General features: G+C 41.7%; 1 protein-coding gene across 2 annotated transcripts in view; it reads right to left on the bottom strand.

Annotated features, from left to right (window-relative positions):
• Positions 1–15,059: 15,059 nt before the first annotated feature.
• The window catches only part of SLC23A2 (solute carrier family 23 member 2), a 106,085-nt gene continuing 99,680 nt past the window's right edge, over positions 15,060–21,464 (bottom strand). For both annotated transcript variants that reach the window (NM_001313813.1, NM_001109956.2), the window contains 1 exon segment: positions 15,060–19,752. In NM_001313813.1, coding sequence (NP_001300742.1) covers positions 19,520–19,752 — 233 coding nt within the window. In that variant the 3' untranslated portion in view covers positions 15,060–19,519.

Raw genomic sequence — 21,464 nt, 5'->3', positions numbered from 1 at the left:
TGCAATGAACGGCCCTGAAACCAATGGCTAAAAACACTTCTCATTTGTGGGGGACCTTTGGGACAGCTCTGCTTCCTGTGCAGGCCTGAAGCTCTGCTCTGCATTCTCTCATCTTCCAGAGACCAGTGGGCTAGCCAGGGTCTGTTCTTCACATAGCGATAGCTGAGGCACAAGAGAGCACCTTTCACTCCACAAACACATTTTAAGTCTTTAAAACATCTCATTGGCCAAAGGAGGTCACATGGCCAAGCCCAAAGTCAAGGCATGGGAAGAACACCCCACCTCTAGTGAGAGAAACCACAGTCATCTGCCAAAGGATGTGGACTCTGGGCAGGTTCAAATACAATCACTTTTCAGTGTTACCAGTGGTAACACCACATAGCACTAATCAGTGTGACAGAGGCGACAGTGGGTGTGCAGAGGAGAGGTCAGATGCAGGAGATGGTTGCAAGGCAGGACTCTACAGGGGTTAGTGACAGACTGGATACAGGAGAGTGGAGGAGTTGCAAGTGAGTGAAGCTGGAAGAGAAGCATATTTGATGGAGAGGAAAGGTGGTGCCTCCTGGTTTGAGATGCATCCTGTGGTTATGTTAAGTAAGCAGTTGGCTCTAGAGGCAGGAACTTGAAGATGAGGTCTGGGGAAAGATTTAGAATGGCCAGTCATCGACTTACCAAAGCCTACCAGTGGGTTTTTGTTGTAGCCATAATCTGTGATGCTGTGGGAGATCTGTTCTCCTTTCCCCAATCCCACACCCTGACACAGACCCCTGAAGACATCAGACCCCCGGTGATTGAGTCAAGGGGCACCATGCTGCGACAGGAGAGGGCGATTTTCTGTCAGGTTCAGAGAAGGTGAAAGAAAGATATACATTCTGCATGGGACTGGAAAGAGGATTTTTGTTCTAGTTTATTTATTTTGAGAAAATCATTTGTAGAAGCTTCAGAGTCTATACAACCTCCCCCCTTTTCCCACTTCCAGGATGAGGCACCTATGAAGTTCAGTGATAACCGTGGGTGGGTGTCAGAATTTGGGTCCCCTCAAATGCACACCCCAAGAGACAGGTGCGAGTTGCTTAGGTGGGGAGTGGGGAAGGGAAGGACCCCACCGTGGGGCAGGTGGAGCACGTTAACTACTATGGGTAACTGGGGCTCGGTCCTACTGGGGATTCTGGGAGAAAGTGTAGAACACACCTCCACTACCCACCCAAGGGAGGAGGAAGCTGGCTACTGATTCCCTTCAGCCATTGGCTGAGAGCTTCTCCTGTGGGTGTTATCCCCCTGGCACTTCCTGCTTGCTTGAAAGGTTCCCAGAGAGCAGCATCGGTCGAATAGTGCCAAATGCCTCGAGGACCTGAGTGGACACTGAGAGCATGTCCCATAGCAGAGAAAGCTATCATTCTGTCCACCATATGGAGCTCACAGAAAGGCAGGCTTCCTCCCTGCAATATGCCTATAGGTGTTGGCAGGAAAGATAGACCACTTCTAGGGCTTCTGGGAACCGTGGGTACCACCTGGGATGGCAAGCTGAGTGTAGTCACCTCAGGGGACCATTTCAAGAACTCGGGTCACAGTTTACCTAACAGGAAAGGGGGAAGTGACATGGCTTAGGTTCTGGGGGAAGTATCCCATGCAAGGATGTACAGTCCTTAGACATCTTGTATGAGAGAGGCAGTTGAAGAGGCTCTGGTGTGCAGAGAGATGTCCACCTGGACATCAGCAGTGGAGAAGCAAAAGTAGTCAGGAGTCTGAGAACACGGTCAGACAGGGACATGGACTCCCAGACACTGTGCTGTGGCCCTGCAGTCTGGAGATGGCAAGTGACAGGGAAGAAGCTGCATAGCCGCCCGCAAAGGAGCTGTGCCTTCCAGATCCTGGGCAGGAATAAAGTCACCTACAGGACTGCTTGTACTAGAGAGGACCAACAGAAAATTTCGATGGGTCTCAGAGTCAAGAAAACCAGTCAGAAAGGTTTCATTTGTGAAGAGATCTGATTTGTGTGTGTCACATTGGATGATAATACAAGCCATGGCAGCAGGTGAGACCAGACATCCCAGGGAGAGAAAAGACTCAAGGTGGGATCTGCTAATTGGAGCTGGGGGCTTCCCCCTTAAAATCCTTTCACAACTTCATACACTTATAGGATTAGGTCCTGAAGCCTCACATGTTTTAGTTTGGTTTTAACCCCAAAGCAGAATCTGTATATTAATTAACTATTGCTATATAACAAATTACCCCCAAAGTTAGCTTAAAACAATAATACAGGCTGGTTATTTCATACATTCACTCCGGGTGTGACTTAGCTGAATGGTTCTGCCTCAGGATCTCTTACATAGACTACAGTCATCTGAAGGCTTGACTGGGGCTGGAGAATCCACTTCTAAGGTGGTTCATGCATGCAGGTGTGGTCAGGAGGCCTCAGTTCTGCTGGGCAACATGGACCTCTCAATAACGTTGCTCAACTGTCCTCACAACATGGTGACTGGTTTCCCCCAGAGCAAATGATGCAGGAGAACAAAGTGGAAGTCATCATATCTTGTATGACCTGGACCTGAAGGCACACATTGTGATTGCTATGTTCTGTTCATTAGAAAGACGTTATGAAAGCCATCACTCTCAAGGGGAGGGAAATTAGCTCCACCTTTGGAAGGAAGGAGTGTCAAAGAATTGGTGAATATATTTTGAAAACACCACATACTTTATTTAGGAAGTAATCTTTGGATGCAATAGTGAGGGAGAGAGGAAGTGGCACAAGGAAAGGAGGAAGGTGAATTAAAAGTGTAACGATGAGCAGTTTGTTGCTGTAGGCAACTGGAGTTTAATCCTGTGACTTCTCTGAAACCCTGTGTGCAACATGCCTTAGAATCATCTGGAAGTCTGGGGCATGGCCCACCTTTACCAGTCATGCACTGGTTAAGGTTAAATCCCTGCATTTTCCACTTCTGGGTACACTTGCCTTCAACTGAGCAAACTCCTATAATGCCCAAGCTTTATGCAAAGAAAAAGCAAAACATCCATTTGCTTGAGGTAGGAAGCTGTCAGTGTGCTGGAAGCTGTCTTTCTCTGTAGCTGCAGGTGAATACGGGTAACCCAGAGGGGTAGGGAATGAAGCATCAACATCATCTACTCCAGCCTACTAGGCTGTCCATGAACTAGTTCTTACCTACGGTGCCACTTTGATGACTGACTTCTCTCTGGCTCACGCTTTATGCTCCAACAACACTGAAGTGTTTGTCATTCTCTACAACTGCTCTCTTCTTTCTTTCTTCCGTGACTTTGCTTAGCTATCACACCCCAATATGAGCAAATAATTAGTAACAGTACCTAGCAAGATATAAGAGCAGAACAAAAAATGTGGAACTAAAATATTATTGGAGCCTTATGAATATTTACATTACCAGGTAGAAAGTACTGTGAATTCCCATATGCCTATCACCTAGATTCAACAACTATAAAGATTTTGCCACAGGCTTCATCTACCTCTTTTTTCTTTTTTTTAAAGATTTTATTTATTTATTCATGAGAGACAGAGAGAGAGGCAGAGACACAGGCAGAGGGAGAAGCAGGCTCCCTGCAGGAGCCTGATGTGGGACTCGATCCAGGGACTCCAGGATCATGCCCTGGGCCAAAGGCAGGCACTAAACTGCTGAGCCACCCAGGGATCCCCCATCTACCTCTTTTTCTTCCATTAAGCATTTTAAAGCCAATTCCAAACATCATGTCCTATCTCCCCTACATTCTTCAGTAACCAGCTCTAAAAAAAATACATACTCGCTCTCTTCTCACCCCAATTTAACACTTGCCTTACCTACTTTCCTACCTTGCAAAAGTATTTTAAAGCCAATTCTCAAAAAGGGAGGGGGGGCATCTTACCATCTAATCACAATTATAAAAATGTAGCTTTTAAATTAAACCATTCAGGAAATGAACTGAAGGAAAGGATGTCTGATGTTGAGACTTGAAAGAGCTGAAAGGAAAAACTAAAAAAAAGAAAAAAAAAAGAAAGAAAAGAAAGAACTAGATAGTTATATAGGAGAAATAAACTGGCATCAGACTTTTACTCTGCAACACAGGAAGCTAATGGACAGTGGAATAATGGGTGCTGATCAAAAAGTAAAAAACCAGGGACACCTGGGTGGCTCAGTGGTTGAGTGTCTGCCTTCGGCTCAGGGCATGATCCTCAGGGCTGGAGATCAAGTACCGCATCAGGCTTCCCGCAGGGAACCTGCTTCTCCCTCTGCCTATGTCTCTGCCTCTCTCTGTGTTTCTCATAAATAAATAAATAAATAAATAAATAAATAAATAAATAAATAAATAAATAAAATCTTAAAAAAAAATTAAAAGAAAAAAAAACCAGCAACCCAAGAATCCTCTACTCAACCAAGATTTTGCTGACATATCAGGGTAAAAGGAAGATATTTGTGGATATGATAGGCATCAGAATGTACTGTTCCTTAGGGAAATTCTCAAGAAAGAACTCTGTCCAAAAACATATGACCCAGAACAGAGATTTCAAGTTGAGAGAGGGTAAAGGAAAGAGGAAACAGCGGCAAGCAGTGGCCTTCTGGAAATGCATGCTGTTAAACAGTGTAATACACAATGTGGAATTATATGGTATAAATATTCAACAAGGACTTATGCATAGAAGAGACATACTGTAAGAGAAATTCAAGTAATCAGCTGGAATGAAGAGTATTAAACTCTGCAAAATTTAAGAGCAATGAGTGGTTGGGAAGTAGAAGCTTTCTGAGTATCATCTAAAGAGATGAAAAAATGAAAGTTTTATGCTTGTCTCAACTTACTGAGGGGAAAGGATGGGACTAGTGAGAGAAATGGCTGGTGTCTTGTTTTTAAAATAGAATTATATTTGTTTAATTGTGAAATCTGGGGAAAGTTCAATGATATTCACTACCTAACTGGGCAGAGAAGGGAAAGGAATGAGTAAATGAACACAATTTTTTTTTTTTTTTTATGATAGACATAGAGAGAGAGGAGAGAGAGAGAGAGAGGCAGAGACAGGCAAAGGGAGAAGCAGGCTCCATGCCGGGAGCCCGACATGGGACTCGATCGGGACACTCCAGGATCGCTCCCTGGGCCAAAGGCAGGCGCCAAACCACTGACCAACCCAAGGATCACCAATGAACACAATTTCGTCAAATTCATAAAAAATTTAAAAAAGTAAACTAGATGCAAAGTAATATGTAAAATGAAGAAAGAATAAAATCAAGAATGTCAGTACAGTAAGTTCAAACAGAATTATACCAATAAAAGACAGAAATGCCAAAGTTAAAACGAGAAACCTAGCTATATGCTGTGTACAAAAACCATAGTTGACATATAATGTTAAAGAATGACTGCAATAAAGGGATGGGCAAAGAGATATTCAATAGATACAAATACTCCTCCTACTACTACTACTATAGCTATTACTATTAATAAAGTGTGGTAATTTTGATATTAAACAATATGAAATTTACAATTTTAAAGCACTAAATAGAAGGAGGGTCATGATAAGTGTCACAGCATAAGAAGAAGATATAACAGCTATAAACATGTAAACACAAAACAATATGGGAACAGGGGTGCCTGGCTGGCTCAGTCAGTACAGAGTGTGACTCCTGATCTTGGGATCAGGAGTTTGAGCCCCACATTGAGTTTGAGCCCAATCTGGGTGTAGAGATCACTTTTTTTTTCTAAAAAGGAAACTAAATATAAAAAGCAAAAATTCTTAGAAATATAAGAATTTCATTTTAAAAGTTGCTAAGAGATTTAAATATAACTTTTTATTCTGACATGTCTACTAAATGTAAACTAAAGGTGATAGAATAATTGTATAATACAACCAACATACTTACATTTTTTCAAGTAGAGAATGTATTTTTTAATGTACCTATGATTCATGTTAAAAATTGATCACAGGGTGTTTGGGTGGCTCAGTCAGTTAAGCATTTGACTCTTTGCTTCATCTCAGGTCATGATCTCAGGGTGGTAGGGTTGAGCCCTGTGTTGGGCTCTGCACTCAGCACTGAGTCTGCTGGAGATTATCTCCTTCTCCCTCTGTTCCTCCTCTGCTTGTGCTTGCTCCCTCTCTCTCTCTACAATAAGTAAGATATTTTAATTAAAAAAAAACTGACCATGAAAATGGCTACATTTTCTAATCATAATTCAGTAAAGTTAAAAATAATTAAGTAACAAAAAATACTTTACTATTTGGAAGTTAAGGAACCAATTTCTGAATATCCAAAGAAATCAAAGTAGCACTGAAAACTGTCTAGAAAGCAATGAAGAGAAGAATAATTTATATCAAACCTATTAGCAAAAACTGTATTCAGAGGAAATATAAAATGTATAGCCTTAAATTTCATTATAAGAAAAGTAAGGGAATTTAATGATCAGTTTTTAGAAATTAGAAAAAGAGTGAAAAATTGAAGCAAAAGAAAATAGGAAGAGGAAATTAATTTTTTTTAAAGTTGATTAATAAAGGAGATGCAGCAAAGTATAAAATAAAAATTATCAAGAATACTTACCCAACTCTATATAAGTATATTTGAAGCTTACAGAAAACAGTTAATTTTCTAGCAAAATTTTCCAAAAGTGGAGATTTGAATAGAGTAATTATAATAAAAAAAAAAAGAGTGTTTAAACAACAGCCACTGAAAAAACAAGCACCAGAACTAGAAAGGTTCACAGACATGTTCTACTCATCTCCAAAGGAGGAACAATTTAAATTATTTTAAACAATGGATAAGTGATTTAAAGCTTCCTAATCTCTTTAATGGAGCCATGATAACTTGAACTCTAAATTCCGATATGGCATTTTGTAATGCCAGAAAACTATAATCAATTGCCCTTATAGATATGGCTGTAAAATTTCATATCAATTGTTAGCAAACAGAACCCAGTGGTGTACCTAAGAGCGTGACACTGTGGCCATGTGTGCCATATTCCAAGATGCAAATCTGGCTTAAAATCAGGAACTCTGGCAATGTAATCATTACAATAAATTAAAAGACAAAATCATCTAATAAAATAATTCAATGCTAAAAAGCCATCTAATAAAATCAACAGGCACTCATTTAAAATGCTAAATAAAATTGACAACTGCTTAAATATATAATGAAGTCTATTTACTAAGATCTAGTAGCAAATACCCTAAAAGGACACTCAACCTAAATCAGCAACTACACAGGATGCCTGACATCGTCATTATTATTCAACCTTGTCTTGGAGCTCTAATAATTACAATATGATCAGAAAAATATAAAAGAATCAGAACATTGGGCAAGTAAAGCAGAAACAATCTTATTTTTGCCAACAACACAAACTGTTTGAATTCAGAATCTGCCCAATAAGAGAAAACTAAAAGGATTAATAAGTTAGTAAGCTGGCTGTATATATAAGATAAATATATAAAAACTAATATTTTATTTGTACAATACATGTAGAGAATAGGTACTGGATAAATGTCCCATACACAATAGCAATAAAATTGTTAACTTCTGATGAATAAATCTAATGAGAGGCATAAGACATATATGAAAAACTATAAAATCTTTTTGAAGTCCTTAAAAACAAGATTCTAAACAAATGAAAGGAAGTATCACATACTTTATTGGGGATTAATATATAATGTAATTCTAGTTAAAATCTTAACAAGGCTTAGAGATTTGGATGACTTAACGAAGACAATGTTAATAAACAAGAAATGCCTGAGGCTGCCTAGAGCTCTCTGAGCCACTCCCAATCACAGCCTCTGGTTCAACTCCAAGAAGGCAAAAATCTTCAGCTCTACAGAGACTGAGTCGTGCATTGAGTCCCTGATTGCTGTGTTCCAGAAGTATGCTGGGAAGAATGGTAATAACTGCAGACTCTCTAAGAGTGAGTTCCTAAGCTTCATGAACCGAGACTGGCTGCCTTCATAAAGAGCCAGAAGGACCCTGGTGTCCTTGGCCACATGATGCAAAAATAGAAACTCAATTGTGAAGGGCTGCTAGATTTCCAAAAAGTTCTCAATCTTCTTGGCAGAATGGCTCTGGCTTGTCCTAACTCCTTTATCACAGCCATGGCTACCCATTCCCATAAACTAATTTCAGGAACCCGTGGGCCTGGCCTCCAAATCTACCCTCTTTCTTTCCAGCTTCCCAACCAACATCTCACAGTTTAAACACACCCTGAGCCCAGCGCTTCCACTGCCTCATGCAGGCCACTCCTGCTGGTAGTAATAAGCAATATAGTTTTTAAAAATAAAATAAAAGCCTGAGAAGAAATAAAAAATATAAGGAAAAGAATAGTAAGCATGGATTTGCCTTCTTATTGTAATAGGAACAGATAGTAGAATAGCCAGTCATAAAAATAACCTCCAGAAGCATTAAATATTTAAATATAAAACATTAAATAATAAAAATCAAGAATGAAATCTTGGACTCTATACATGTAATCTAGGGGTGGGGAGATTGTCTTTTTTTTTTTTTTTTTTTGGGAGATTGTCTTAAAACAGGAAACACACTTGCTCTGCAGACACAGACATAGATAACTATATAAACATTAATAAAATCTTTATGTATTGTGGATATTTATGTATTATGGGTATTTATCTGTATTGTGAAATTTTTTTCCCCAAATCTATTTGTCTATTAACATTGTTTCTGGTATTTCTTGCCAAGAAACAGTAAAACAAATATATTTGGGGGAAAAATTTGCAATACAGATGAAGGGTTAAATACAATACACAGAAAACTCACAAAATAAAAGATAACCTAAATGAAAAATGAGCAGACTATGAATAATCCATTCATAGAACCGAAAATTGAAATGGCTGAGAAATATAAAACAAAAGCTGTTCAAACACACCAGTGGTCAAGGAAAGGTAAGCTAAAGTCTGAGGAGATGCTATGTTATAGTTGTTAGACTGACATTAAGAGAAAGGTAACACCATTGCTGGCAGAGGTACAGGGGTGAGGTCTCGCCCTACCTTGCTGATGGAAATAGAATTATTATTGCTTTTAGAAAGCAATCTAGTAAGGTCCCTTAGCATTTAAAATACACATACTTGGGACACCTGGGTGGCTCAGCAGTTGAGTGTCTGCCTGTGGCTTAGGATGTGATCCTGGGGTCCCGGATGGAGTCCCGCATCAGGCTCTTTTCGGGGAGCCTGCTTCTCCCTCTGTCTGTGTCTCTGCCTCTCTCTCGGTGTCTCTCATGAATAAATAAAATCTTTAAAAAATAAAATACACATACTCTCTAGCCTACCAATCCTAGTTGTGGGAATGTATTTTATCATTTGTTAAAACCTAGGTACAAAAATGTTTAATATAGCTATGTATGGTGGCTAAAAATGAAGAACACCAATATCAACTCTTAATAAGCTACAGTGAATCCTCAGCAAAGAATATTATGAAATCTTTATGAAAAAATGAATCTGAGTGATGGCAACTGACTTGTAGAGATTTCCATAAGATATTGTTGAGAGAACAATGGAAAGTACAGAAAAGTGTGTATAAGTGGATCCTTTTTTTTCCATAGAGCAAAACCCAATAAAACATGAATGAATATATAGGTGTGGTGTTGATAGGTAGATAGCTTACATGGTTGTGTGAACATGGAGAAATGTATGAATGCTACCAAGCAAGTTGCTGACATGGATAACTAGAGCAATGCAGAAGGATGGGGAGAGGGAGAAGGGAATGGAAGAAGTGAACGAAAATGATGGAAAAGAAGGCTGCACTAAAATCAGTGTGTATAAATCTTATGTTAAATTGTACCTCAGTGCATAAAATATCAGGAAAAAGATATATCTACACCTTCCCATTTGTAGGAACGCCCATGCTACACTATAAAATGAAAAAGGGGAGTTTCAGAATGTAGTTTGCCACCATTCTACTTCAATAAAAACACATCCGCAAGCACAACCCTTGTGTATGTCTATTTATGATTATATGCATTCATTGAACAAAGAGAACTGTGAGAGGATACACCAGATGGGGGATGATGGTTATGCATGGTCGGGTAGGACTGGGTTGGGGCAGAGGGAATAGTTTTCACTTTTCACATCTTTGTATTGATTGAACTGTTTCACTGGTCATGGTTAAGTATGTATTACTTTGACAGTTTCAAAACTTCAATGGAGAAAGAAAAACTCAAGTAATGACAGGTTTCTTTCTCTTTCCATCTTCATTTGCCCCTGAACATCTGGCTTTGGATGTAGCCCAGCTCCCCACATCCAGTCTCACTCCATCTCATATGTATGTAGATATTGGAGTCCCATTTGTTAAGCGGACTCGAGGTTACCTTCCACAAAATCTTGGGTGGTAATCAAATTCAGGGAATGCGTCTGGGTATCTATGAGGCTCTTGGAAAATTAGGAGCCACTTAAGGACTTGGGTAGTCCAGAGAACACAGAGGAATTCAGGATGGGACCCACAGCTCTACAGATCAACATATCCAAAGTCTCAGTGCTGGCCTGGCCAATTCTTCCAATGATTGTGACTATAAAAATATCTGTGTGTGCCTACAAGACATGGAGAGGAGTTGAAGAGGAATAGAACCTAGCCTGTTGAAGCTTTATATTTTAATCAAAGTAATCCTAATACTCTGGATGAGTATTACTGGTTTTATAGAGAATAAGTTAAATAGCACGCTCAAGACTATATAGCTGGTCAATTGTAGGTGGAAACATATGAAGTGATAATCCAACATTAAATGGTTTTTGACCTCCAATAGGGCACAGTTTTTGGTTGCTACGACAGATACACAAGTAATAATGGTTGAGATGAGTGAGTTTCTCTCTTACATCAAAATTTGGGCTGCTCTCTGTCAGCAAGAGTTCAGGTTCCTTCTTTCGTGTTTTCTTGCCATCCCAGGTGTTCTTGTTGAAATGGACCACGTTGGTAGGCCTCTATCTCGGCCTTCCAGCAAGGAGGAGTGGGAGTTGTGGGGGAAGGCAAGCATGAGGGTAAACATTTAGCCTTTACAACACAACCCAGAAGTTGTACCTTCAGCCTTATTTACCTGTCACATGCCCGAGCCTGGTCACATGGTCATACTGAGCTACAAGCAAGGTTGGGAAGTGTAGTCTTGTGCATCACTGTGGAAGAATGAGGGAATAGATTCTGGGGGACACTTGGCAGTCTGCTCCAGTAGGAAGAGGACTTTTGAGATCTGAACATGGATCTGTATACCTGCAAGGCTCATTATCTGATCACTGAACCACAATAAAAATGGTTTAGGCTGCTACTCCAGGTGAAATATTTTTATTTTTAAAAAGCCTTCTGTTGTGCAAGAGGCTCATTCCTAAATCACTCTGATTCTTCCTGCTTCTAATTCATTCTCATAATTTTCCGGAGACCACAGGGCATCACTCACTGCCCAAGAGGTAAAAACAAAACAAACTGTGTGTTCACGTATGTATGGACACACAAATATATAAAAGGCCCTCTGACATCTTTGAGTCTCCAAGGACAGTTGCTTCATAGTTGAGTTAAATTGGGAATTTGAGGCTTAGCATAGTGGTTGGAAGGTTGGGGCTGCAACAGAAGTTTTCTTGTCCCTCTGCCTAGGCATGTGTTCAGAGATCACAACAGCCCAGTTCAGCCTTGGTGTGTTGTGGGGACAGGGCATGGTGTGGGAGTGGTCACTACAGACCTCTGGGCACAGCTGAGAGGCAAATGCCTAAATCCACCATCTGAGAGTCATTCAGCTGCAGCCTGTGTTTTCAAATCCAGCTGTGTCCTCCCCAACCAACTCATCCTCCAACTCCTAAGGGTGGAATGTTCTGGAAGATTTTATCCACCAAGCCATGTCATTTATAAGGCAAAATCTTCCTATATAGGACAATGTTATATTTGTATTAGAAAAGTACAGGGACTTTCCTATTTCTTAAACTGTGATATTACTACGTTTTTATAATACAATTTTTATCTTTTTTGAAAAAAAGATTTGAGTCATTTGTATTTAAAATAGTTTAAAACACACAAAAAAAATTAAGGCAGAAAAAGAAACAGAATAAATGTAACCTATAAACCCACTTCCCAAAGATAATAAAAGATCTTAAGATCATTACTTTCCATTCAGCACACGTTCACATAAATATGAGGATATCTGTAATAAAATCAAAATGTTAGAAGAAACCTATGATGAGTTATTGCTGAATAAACAAGAGTCTGGTAAATGGATGCAGATGGAACCAACCTCAAGTCCAAGGAGAGGCCAAAAGGTCTAAAGGATTTTAATTTCAACTCACAAGCTTTGGGGGAAAAGTAATCAACCACATCCACCATAAATCCTATTGTTGAACAAACACAGACCTCCTTTTTTTTTTTAGCATAAGCAGTCAGAGAAAATAAAAAAAAAACACACACCAGATAACATGAAAAGATTCAGTAGACCCAAAGAAAGGTATATTCAAGGCCACTGGAACAAACACTTCCCAACGAAATGTATGAAGTGAGAGAAAACGTTTAAGCAAAGTCCCTAAGATATTTTCAGTGGGACTTGAGAGTTAATTGCACCCATGAAAATATCCCATCATGGAAGAGTGTTTTAATTTGAAATGCAACTACAGAGCCAAATAAAAAAATGCGATTTCCCCAGTAAACCACTGTATCTGGGAACTGAGTACCAATGACTGTAAAAGAGAGACTATGTGCTGCCTCATAGAAGGAACACTTAGAAAGCAGTGCTCCCTGAACCCGGACTTAGGCAAAAGAACATGTTTAAGAGGCTGCACTCAGTACTTCCGTAGGAAATTGCAGGACAAATAAATTGTTCAACAAATAAACTGCAACAGAGAGAGAGATTTTTCAACCAATACCAATGACCAAGTATCAACAATTCAAACACATGAGACAATTGCAAACTTGATCACTGAATATTTGATATTAATTACTGTTAATCTTTTAAAGACATAATAGCTTTTTAAAAAACCTTTTAGTGGTAACTGCTGAAATATTTATAGATGAAGTGAGATGTCTGGGATTTGATCAGAACAGTGGAGGACGGAAGTGGAGGGGGTGTAGACGAAACAAGACTGGCCAGGAATCGGTATCTGTTAAGCTGGGTGGTAGGCATGTGGGGAATGTTTATGCTATTTTTAAAAATTTTTTTGAGTGTTTATGCGATTATCTACTTTTGCGTATGTTCGACAACGACCCAAAATAGATTGTTAAAAATTGCACTAGAAGACATGAGCAAGAGGTTGAGTATTCTAGAAAACCCAGTTAGTAATCTAGATCGTTCCTCAGGAACTTCTCCCAGAACTTCAGAGGAAATAGAAAAAGACAGCATGAGTGAAACTAGAGATGCAGAGTGGACATAAAATCAGAATTCTGGAAGGAGGCGTGTACAGAACCACCAGAGGACACACAATACACTTCATTAAAGAACATTTCTGCTATTGGTTTCTTCCTTAACCACGTAGTTATTTAGCAGTATTTTAGACATCCAAATACGCAGACTTGTAAACAACTTTTTATTACCTTCCAACTTAATTGCACATAGTTAGGGAACTATGCTCTGCATTATACCGATTCTTGGAATTTTTTTTGAGGCTTGTTTTGATTCCTAGAATAAGTTTTCAGAAATATCCTGGAGTGCTTGTGAAGGTATTTACTGCTCACCTTGCCCCTATCATCTCCTACAGCACCTTCTGGGTTTGTTTTCTCCTCATACTCAAGTACTTCATCTAAAATATTTAAATGGGGTCATCTGGGTGGCAAGATCTGAAATTCTAAGTGCAAAGTTCTTTTCCTTCAGTCCTTAAAAATGTTAACTCCACACACAGGGTTGCTGCTGGAATGTATGACGTCCATTGATCCTGGCTCTCTAGGCTTCATGGTCTCCAGAAGATTTCAGAATGATCTTTTCTTTGCTAATCCTCAATTTTACTACCCAGGAGTGAAGAGATGAACTCCATTATAGACACATACCAACATGAAAGAATTTCACAACAGTGAATGAAATGCAGTAACACATATAGCAATTTTTTTTACATGATGTTAAAAAAACATGCAAAACAGACTAAATAGTAAATTGTTTAGGAAGGCATATACATGGCAAGATTGTGAAGGAAAGGATCAACCCCAAATCCAACCAGTGGTTCTCTTAGCGGATGGGGTACAGGGGTGGGGATGGGAATATGGGCTTTTTTTTTTTTTTTTTTTTAAGATTTGTTTATTCATGAGAGACACAGAAAGGCAGAGACATAGGCAGAGAGAAGCAGGGTCCATGCAGGGAGCCCGATGTGGGACTCGATCATGAGATCCCAGGATCACGCCCTGAGCTGAAGGCAGATGCCCAACCACTGAGCCACCCAGGAGTCCAGGGAACATGGGCATTCTATTAATACCTTGTACATGTTTTCTCTGCATGTCGAGTGTAAACATTGCACCTTGTGACTGGTTGCCCAGCAGCGGCTCACAGGTCAAGATATTGGGAACAAGAGGCAGCAGGGTACATGCCCTATGGGAACAGCCGTGGGGACCACTCGTGGCCCAAAATGCCAGAAATGAACCAGGGATGGAGATGGGAATGGGGGAACTCCAAAGTTGCTCCGAATTAAGAAATACATCGATTACCTCTGTGCCCATCTTCACACCCCTCCACCAGGCCTGATGGAATGAGCTGTCACCAGCTGCTCTCAAGCTCAGTTCCAGGCCTTTATGGCACCCACGACCCAGCATTTCTTGCCCAGCATCAATACTCAGTCAGGCTGAATACTCTGGGAGCCTCTGATTGCACCGTGGGGACAGACAGCTTCTCTGACCAGCCTCCAGATGTCGCCGACTTAATGAGAGCTTCACAATTTCAGCCACAGTCTGGCAGGTCGCATCCTGTAATGGAAGGCTCACTCAGGAAATCCCCAATGAGCCTGCTGTGGTTCTCTGGTCATGGGAACAGATGACACTCTGGTTCCTGCTTTCAAGTCTTCCAGGACCCTGACAATGGTAACATCTGAGGCTTGCTGGATTGAGTTTTTTAATTTGTTGATTTCCCTCCCCTAGGTGATGACTTTTAATTAACGACAAATTTTTTAAAGACCAGGGAAAAGAAGAGGCACACGAACGGAGAACTGGGTCCAGGAGAGCTTTTATTTGTACGGAACGGTTTTAAAAATACAGAATAAAATAGCTTTATCTCTACTATTATTCACAACATCTGGTCCAAATATTACATATTTTTAAAATACTTAAACGTTTAATGAAGCCATGTTAGAAAAACAATATGAAAATTCTTTTTAAAAACTCCATAAAAGAATTACACATCTCAAAAAACAACCCCACCCCCAAATACCCTCAGTATGCAAAATAAAAATAAAAAACAAAAAATCCCAGAAAGGTATATATAGCCAAAGTCAGTCACAAAAACTCAAGGAAAATATAGGCATCCCCACTGCTTTGAGAACAGTCAAATTTATTAATGTGTCCCACAAAGGTTGTTACAAACGAACAGAAAGGGGGATTAGATTGAGGGGTCAGTGAGACAGCAACACTGGTGAGGGTGCTCTAAGTGCCAGGAAACAGACACAGCAAGTCTAAGGATGCTGGATGTGACTTCTGTGGAGTGATGACGAGGCACAGTCAAGAACAACCTAAAAGGACAGGAATGTGTATGAGGCTGCTGAATGAGGGGTGCCCAGCGCTAACATGCTCTCCATGTCCACTGGTTGAGGCCGAATGCCGGCAACAATGGGCAGTCTTCTTGCGCTACTCGGGATGTGACTGCAGATGAAGTGGCGGGTGTCTGAATCATCAGGGGACAGAGCACCACACGCACAGCATGTGAAAACCCCAGGTGCTTCTCAGAGGCAAAGGGCGGCTCCCCTGAGAGGTGGGCCCTGCCAAGTGAAGTCTCAGGCCCTTGGGCAGTGAGAGCACAGCCACAGCTGGCCAGGGTGCCTGGGGGCTGTGGCTTCGGGGTCCAGCCCGAGCGCGGCACCTACGCAGACACTGCTGCTCACTGTCAAACATGTTCCAGAAGGAGACATCTGCCACAGCTCCCTATTATTCACCTTCTACCTGGCCTGGCCACTCTTGTGGCATCGGTATTGGAAGATTATAGTTACCAACTTCAAGTCTAAGTTGCCAGTACCAGTATTTCAGCAGGGCTGCGAACTAAAGAAATACCAACTTAGCTCATGGTGATAAAATAGACGCATGGGTAAACAAAGTATACACACGTACTAGAGATTCATCAATGGAGAAATTCTATTATCACATGACATTGTCATGAAAATTGTATCATTCCCTCCCTGGAAAACTGTGACTATTATCCTGGGTAGAAATGTTATTTTACTATATGGAAATACTGCAATATTCATGCATAAACCAAGTCGTCATCATGAAAGTCAGTATTCTACAGTATAAAGCAAATCCTGTGTGTGAATTTGTTACCATGAAAATGGGAAACCATCAGGACTCATGATGCTTCATTCTAGCTGGCCTGGTTAAGCCACTTCTCTTGCCTTCACCAATCACCAGAAACTTAAAAGTTCACATCTGAAATCCTCTTAAAGGGTTGGTATGAATGAATCTAAGTTTAATTCCCTAATGTGACAAAGACTGGAGCCATTTCCCATTATTATGTCAATCATGTTAGATATTTTATTAAAACCAGTGGTGGGATCTCCCTTGCCACCCACCATGATAAGACAGCATTTACTGTCCATATAAATACTTGGTACTTCTCACATCAAGATCGCCAAGGTAAATGTAAAGATGGTGAGTAGGTGCTCACTACGGAAATTGGAGTCTGAATGCCCCGCCCAAGGACATTTATATCCAAAACACTTTAAAACATTCTTTTGGCCAAAGCATGGTGGGTATGCAGCCCCAGCAATGCAGGCCAACAACATAAGTGGGAAGTGCACAGGCACGGACTATGCACGGCCACTGCATTCCCCGAAACCTCCTTTTCAGGTTTGTGCTTAAGCCTAAGGAGCAGATGAATACATTTTTCTCTTCGTTACAGACTCATTCTGTAACATATTTGCCAGCAGGAGGACCACTGTCTAAATCATAGAGACTCCAAACACTTAAGGTGAGTTTCACACTGTACAGAAAGTATCAGACTCATTGAGACCTCTAGTCGAGCTGCCCTCGTTCTTCCCCACCTCCTGTCCCCTTCCCCCACCCAACCTTAGGGGATCTAAAGTTGGCCCCAGTGGAACAAGAAGGACAAACCCCTCATTTCTAACAGAAGATGGGGGTATAGGGCTTCCCTCCACATTTAAAAGCTTACAGCCCCCAGACCAGCAGATTTGGAATCTCCCAATACAACCCAGCCCAAGGAGGGATGTTTGAAGCACATATCCTGAGTGTCACTCACTGGGAGGGAAGATGCCCGGTCACGTTAAGCTGAAAGTTAAGATTATCCAATGGTTCAGATGCTTTTATTTGGATATTTGGTCCTTCTGCTCCTCTAGAGAGCTAGAATCTCTGGCATGTTTAACAGTCTTCCCCATTTTTCAGAGCAGAAAAATTAAAGACGCTGAGCAAAAATGCAAATGGAAACTGAGAGCAGGTTGGTGCAGGATGGCCTTAGGCAACAAGTGCTTACCAAGTAAAAGGGATAAGAGTCGTTAACCAGTGTGCTTCTAAAGTTAATTATGCATCAGATAAATTTTTAAAAACAACATACAGAATTAAATGTAATTTAGAATCTAATTTTTTTTACTTAATCTTCAACTAGATCTTGGCCAAAACAATGCAGCTCTGAACCGTTCCTGCCAGAATCTGCTGCGAAGCCCCAAAATTCCCAGGAGTCAGGGAGGCTGTAGTGACACAGTAATGCTGCCAAGGATATCCCAATGCGGTGGCGCGGAGCCAGCTGTGGGGGCAAGAAAACGCACCCAGTGGACACAAGGCTGCTGAGAACCATGCCCTGCTGTCTGAGATAGGAATACCCGAGGCCATAAAAGGGTCAACCAGGTCAACAAACCACCTAAGAAGCACCACCTCACGTGGCTGGGTTGCTACTTCATGTTTGAGAGTTTTCCTTTGGCTGAAAAATTTCAAACCAAATTCCACAGAAGTCATTTTTTCAGAAAGGATTTAGTGTTATTAACGAGAACTCAACAGAAGAGGCCCTGCCAACTGCTTTTCTCACCACCTTGCAAGGACTTAAACAATAAAGGTGCATTTGGCCAGGGGGTCTAATCCTCCCCTTTGCAAAATCAAGATCCAGTGGACACACAATGTGGCAACCCACACAAAGTCTCCTTAAGTCTTAAGTTCAGAAAACACTCACAACTGCAGTGATGAATTTACCAAGATGTCCGACCACTCAATATGGTTGCTCTGTTGATTATCTGCCCCCAGCTTCCCTTCTTCACAAAACAAATTCACGTATAACTTAACCCATGGTTTCTGGGCTCTGGTCCAGTAGTCAGTTTTGATAAATAGATTAGGCATTACAGTATTTACATTTTCATGGTATCAAGCAATACAAAACACAACCACAATAATGATTACTGGCCTTCAAAAGCCATGACGACAAGCTTCCCTGATGGTGTCCACAGCTTTACAAATGCTGGTTCTTTTCTTAATGGGAGGTGAGGGGTGGGAGATAAGTAACAGGGATGCAAGGTAAGAGGGTCACATGGAAAAACACTGATTTCAAAAATCTGCTATAGTCAATAACATTAAATAGGAATAAAATCTTGTAATTTATAGACACGCGCAACAGTAACTGACATCCACATGACAGCAGAGTCAAGACTCCCATAAACATCTGCTTAGTGCCCTGTGTGGCACTCTATACCCATCACACCAGCCCAGAGTGATAAATGTCAGAGTGTCTCAATTATAGTGAAAAAGAAGCCAGTATGAAATGTGCTGGCCCAGTGTGGGCAAGGGTGGTACCAAGAAAGAGCAGTTGAGAATCAGATAGGACTTCAAGATAAGTTCCTTCCCCTCCAATCCCTCAAACAACATATTTCAATTCTAAGAATACCTGTACAAACCTCACCCACGCAGACGTGGGCATGGGGTAACCATTTCACTGTTTTCAACCAGGTCAAGAGCTTCCTTCCTCAGGAGTATCAGGAAACACAATCACATTTGACCAGTCAGCTGTGACAGTGTGAGAATAGTGGTGCCCCTGGACTAGAGGGAGGTCTCTGCAGGTTGTAGGCTGAGGTCAAATAAAACAGAGGCAGGTCCAGGGGCTTCTAGGACAGAAAGCCCCTGGGCCACCGAGGCAGCTTGTGGGAAAGCTAGCCCACGGTGGTGGAAGGAGACCCAAACCAAGGAACTGCTGTGGATTTCAAACACCCACTCCCATATGAGGATAGGAACTTCAAGTTCAATGAACACTCTCAAGGGCAAAGGGTAGGGCTTAAATAAGGAGACAGGTGAGACACGATATTAGACACAATCACCACCCACAACAAAAAAGCTATTTGTAATCGTCTTAGCTCTGGGTGCAGAATGTAAATGCAGATATACAAACATATATGTTACTGCTTGTTATTCAGGAAGGAACTACAGATTCATGCCTCACTGCGGCCGGGCCACAGGGTGAGCTACAGCTATACCGTGGCCTGTGAGTCCTCATCTGAACTCCGGCTAGTGGCACTCTTCCCGAGGCCTTTCCACGTGTAGCCCACAAAGGTTGGGCTGATGGGTAAATAGCTGAAGCATCTGTATTTTTTAATAATGTTCATGCCAAATGGCAAATCGTAGGATTCCATGCCATCGAGCGACTTGCTTCCTTTGCCCACGCCCTTCTTCCATTTCCTGATTCCTCTTTCCTCTGGAGTACCTAATACACACACGCACAAAACAATATAATGGAATGTTTAGTGTGACAGTTCCACCAAGAGTTCAGATGGCCAACGTGCTGTCCCGTATATGGAACCTGCCAGGATGACAGCAAGGAGCCTGTGAGGAGGAGCTGATGGCACTCAGCCATCCAGGTGCCTGAGCCAGCAATCTAAGAATGGCTAATCTATCCTCATTGCCTGTGCTCCCCGTTCAGGCGATCAGATGGCTCTGCCTCCTTCCTGTCCTTCCATGTGACCTATATTCTCAATCGTCACTGTTGAGGTCTGGCCCATGCCATGTGACTTGCTTTCTGGGGTCATCATAACAGTCCCCTAACTGGCTGCCTGCTCTTCCATCTCACCATCTCCTTCTCCAAATCTGTTCTCAAAAAACAAAAAAGAACTTCTAAATTGCAAGTGTGATCTCTGCAAAACGGGATTCAGTCTTTATTATACCATATGTAATGCCTTCAACAATTGGTCAGGGCAAACCATCCCCCATCCAGGCACACCAAGTTTTGCCCTGCTCTGCTCCATCTGTGTGGAGAGGGGAATGGAAAGGGGTGCTACTTGCTATGTATTCCCCACCTCATGCTCCTTTTGTGAGGAAGAACTTCCATTGGTATTAACACTCTAGGCCTCTCTGTACCCTGATACAGCAGTCAGGGAGAAAGATCTGAGCCCTGAATTATTTTTTCCTCAATTTTCCCAGTGAAGAGAGGCACACTGGCACCTGCCCTTGGCTACATGTGATACTGGACAACATACTTCTCTGCCCAAACCTAGACAACGAGTTCAAGTCCATGGTATAGTATAAGGAACATCATTATTTTCTTACATCTAAACCATGCCCTTCCCTCAGTGTTTTTGTAACAAAGTTAACTTTCATTTCCATATATCTGGCTTCTGTGCCTCTCTCTCCATTAGCTCTAAAAGTGTGTGTTAGTTACTGACGTCCACAAATCTAACACCTTCCACATATTCATGCATGTGATTCCTTCTGCCTGATGTGTTCATCCTTGTATTTCCCAGCAACCTCTTGATTGAGGCTTTTTGGAGGTGTGCTGCCTTTAAGGGTAAAAAATCTTAACAAAACCTTCAAACTCAAAACAAGCATGACCCTTCCTTGACAGGAGGTGAATCTTCCAGTGTGTGGCAGCACTTTCCAATAGTACTGGCAGGCTACTCTGAGAAGCTGGGAAGGCTGTGAGGCAGGGCCCACATCACAGCCTCACCCATCACCTAGCACTTAGCATACAGTGCATGCACCCAGCTGAGGAGAAGGGGTTACGGGCCATGGGAGACCCCTGCTTCCATCAATCCCTCAGTCACTGATCCTGTCTACAGCCTGTACCCACCATACTCACTCTCTTTTGCTTTTAGTTGGGAGAGGGGCCTGCCGCAGGAAGGAGGAGAAATCCTAGAGGCTGTGAGCAGCCAGCTGGGAGGAGTGTCTGAATGAGCTGATGAGAGCCACTGCAGGTACTAAGTATAGTTCTGCAGGCGGCGGCAGCCTAGAGTGTGCCCAAGGCACCTGACCATGGACAAGGGCCTTACCTGCTTTCTCCTAACTCAGTGGGGAGAAAAAAATCCCCACTAGGTTTATCAGCAAGAAGCTGATTCATAAAAGGAGGCTGGGAGTGTCATCTTAACCACTTCAGAAAAGACCATTTTAACCAGCGATGGCTTTGAACAGGTTCACTCTGCCTGC

This window comes from Canis lupus, chromosome 24 (genome assembly GCF_011100685.1).
Source record: "Canis lupus familiaris isolate Mischka breed German Shepherd chromosome 24, alternate assembly UU_Cfam_GSD_1.0, whole genome shotgun sequence".
NCBI lineage: Eukaryota > Metazoa > Chordata > Mammalia > Carnivora > Canidae > Canis > Canis lupus.
Note: the sequence above shows the minus strand (reverse complement) of the source record. Positions and strands in the feature narration are given on the sequence as shown.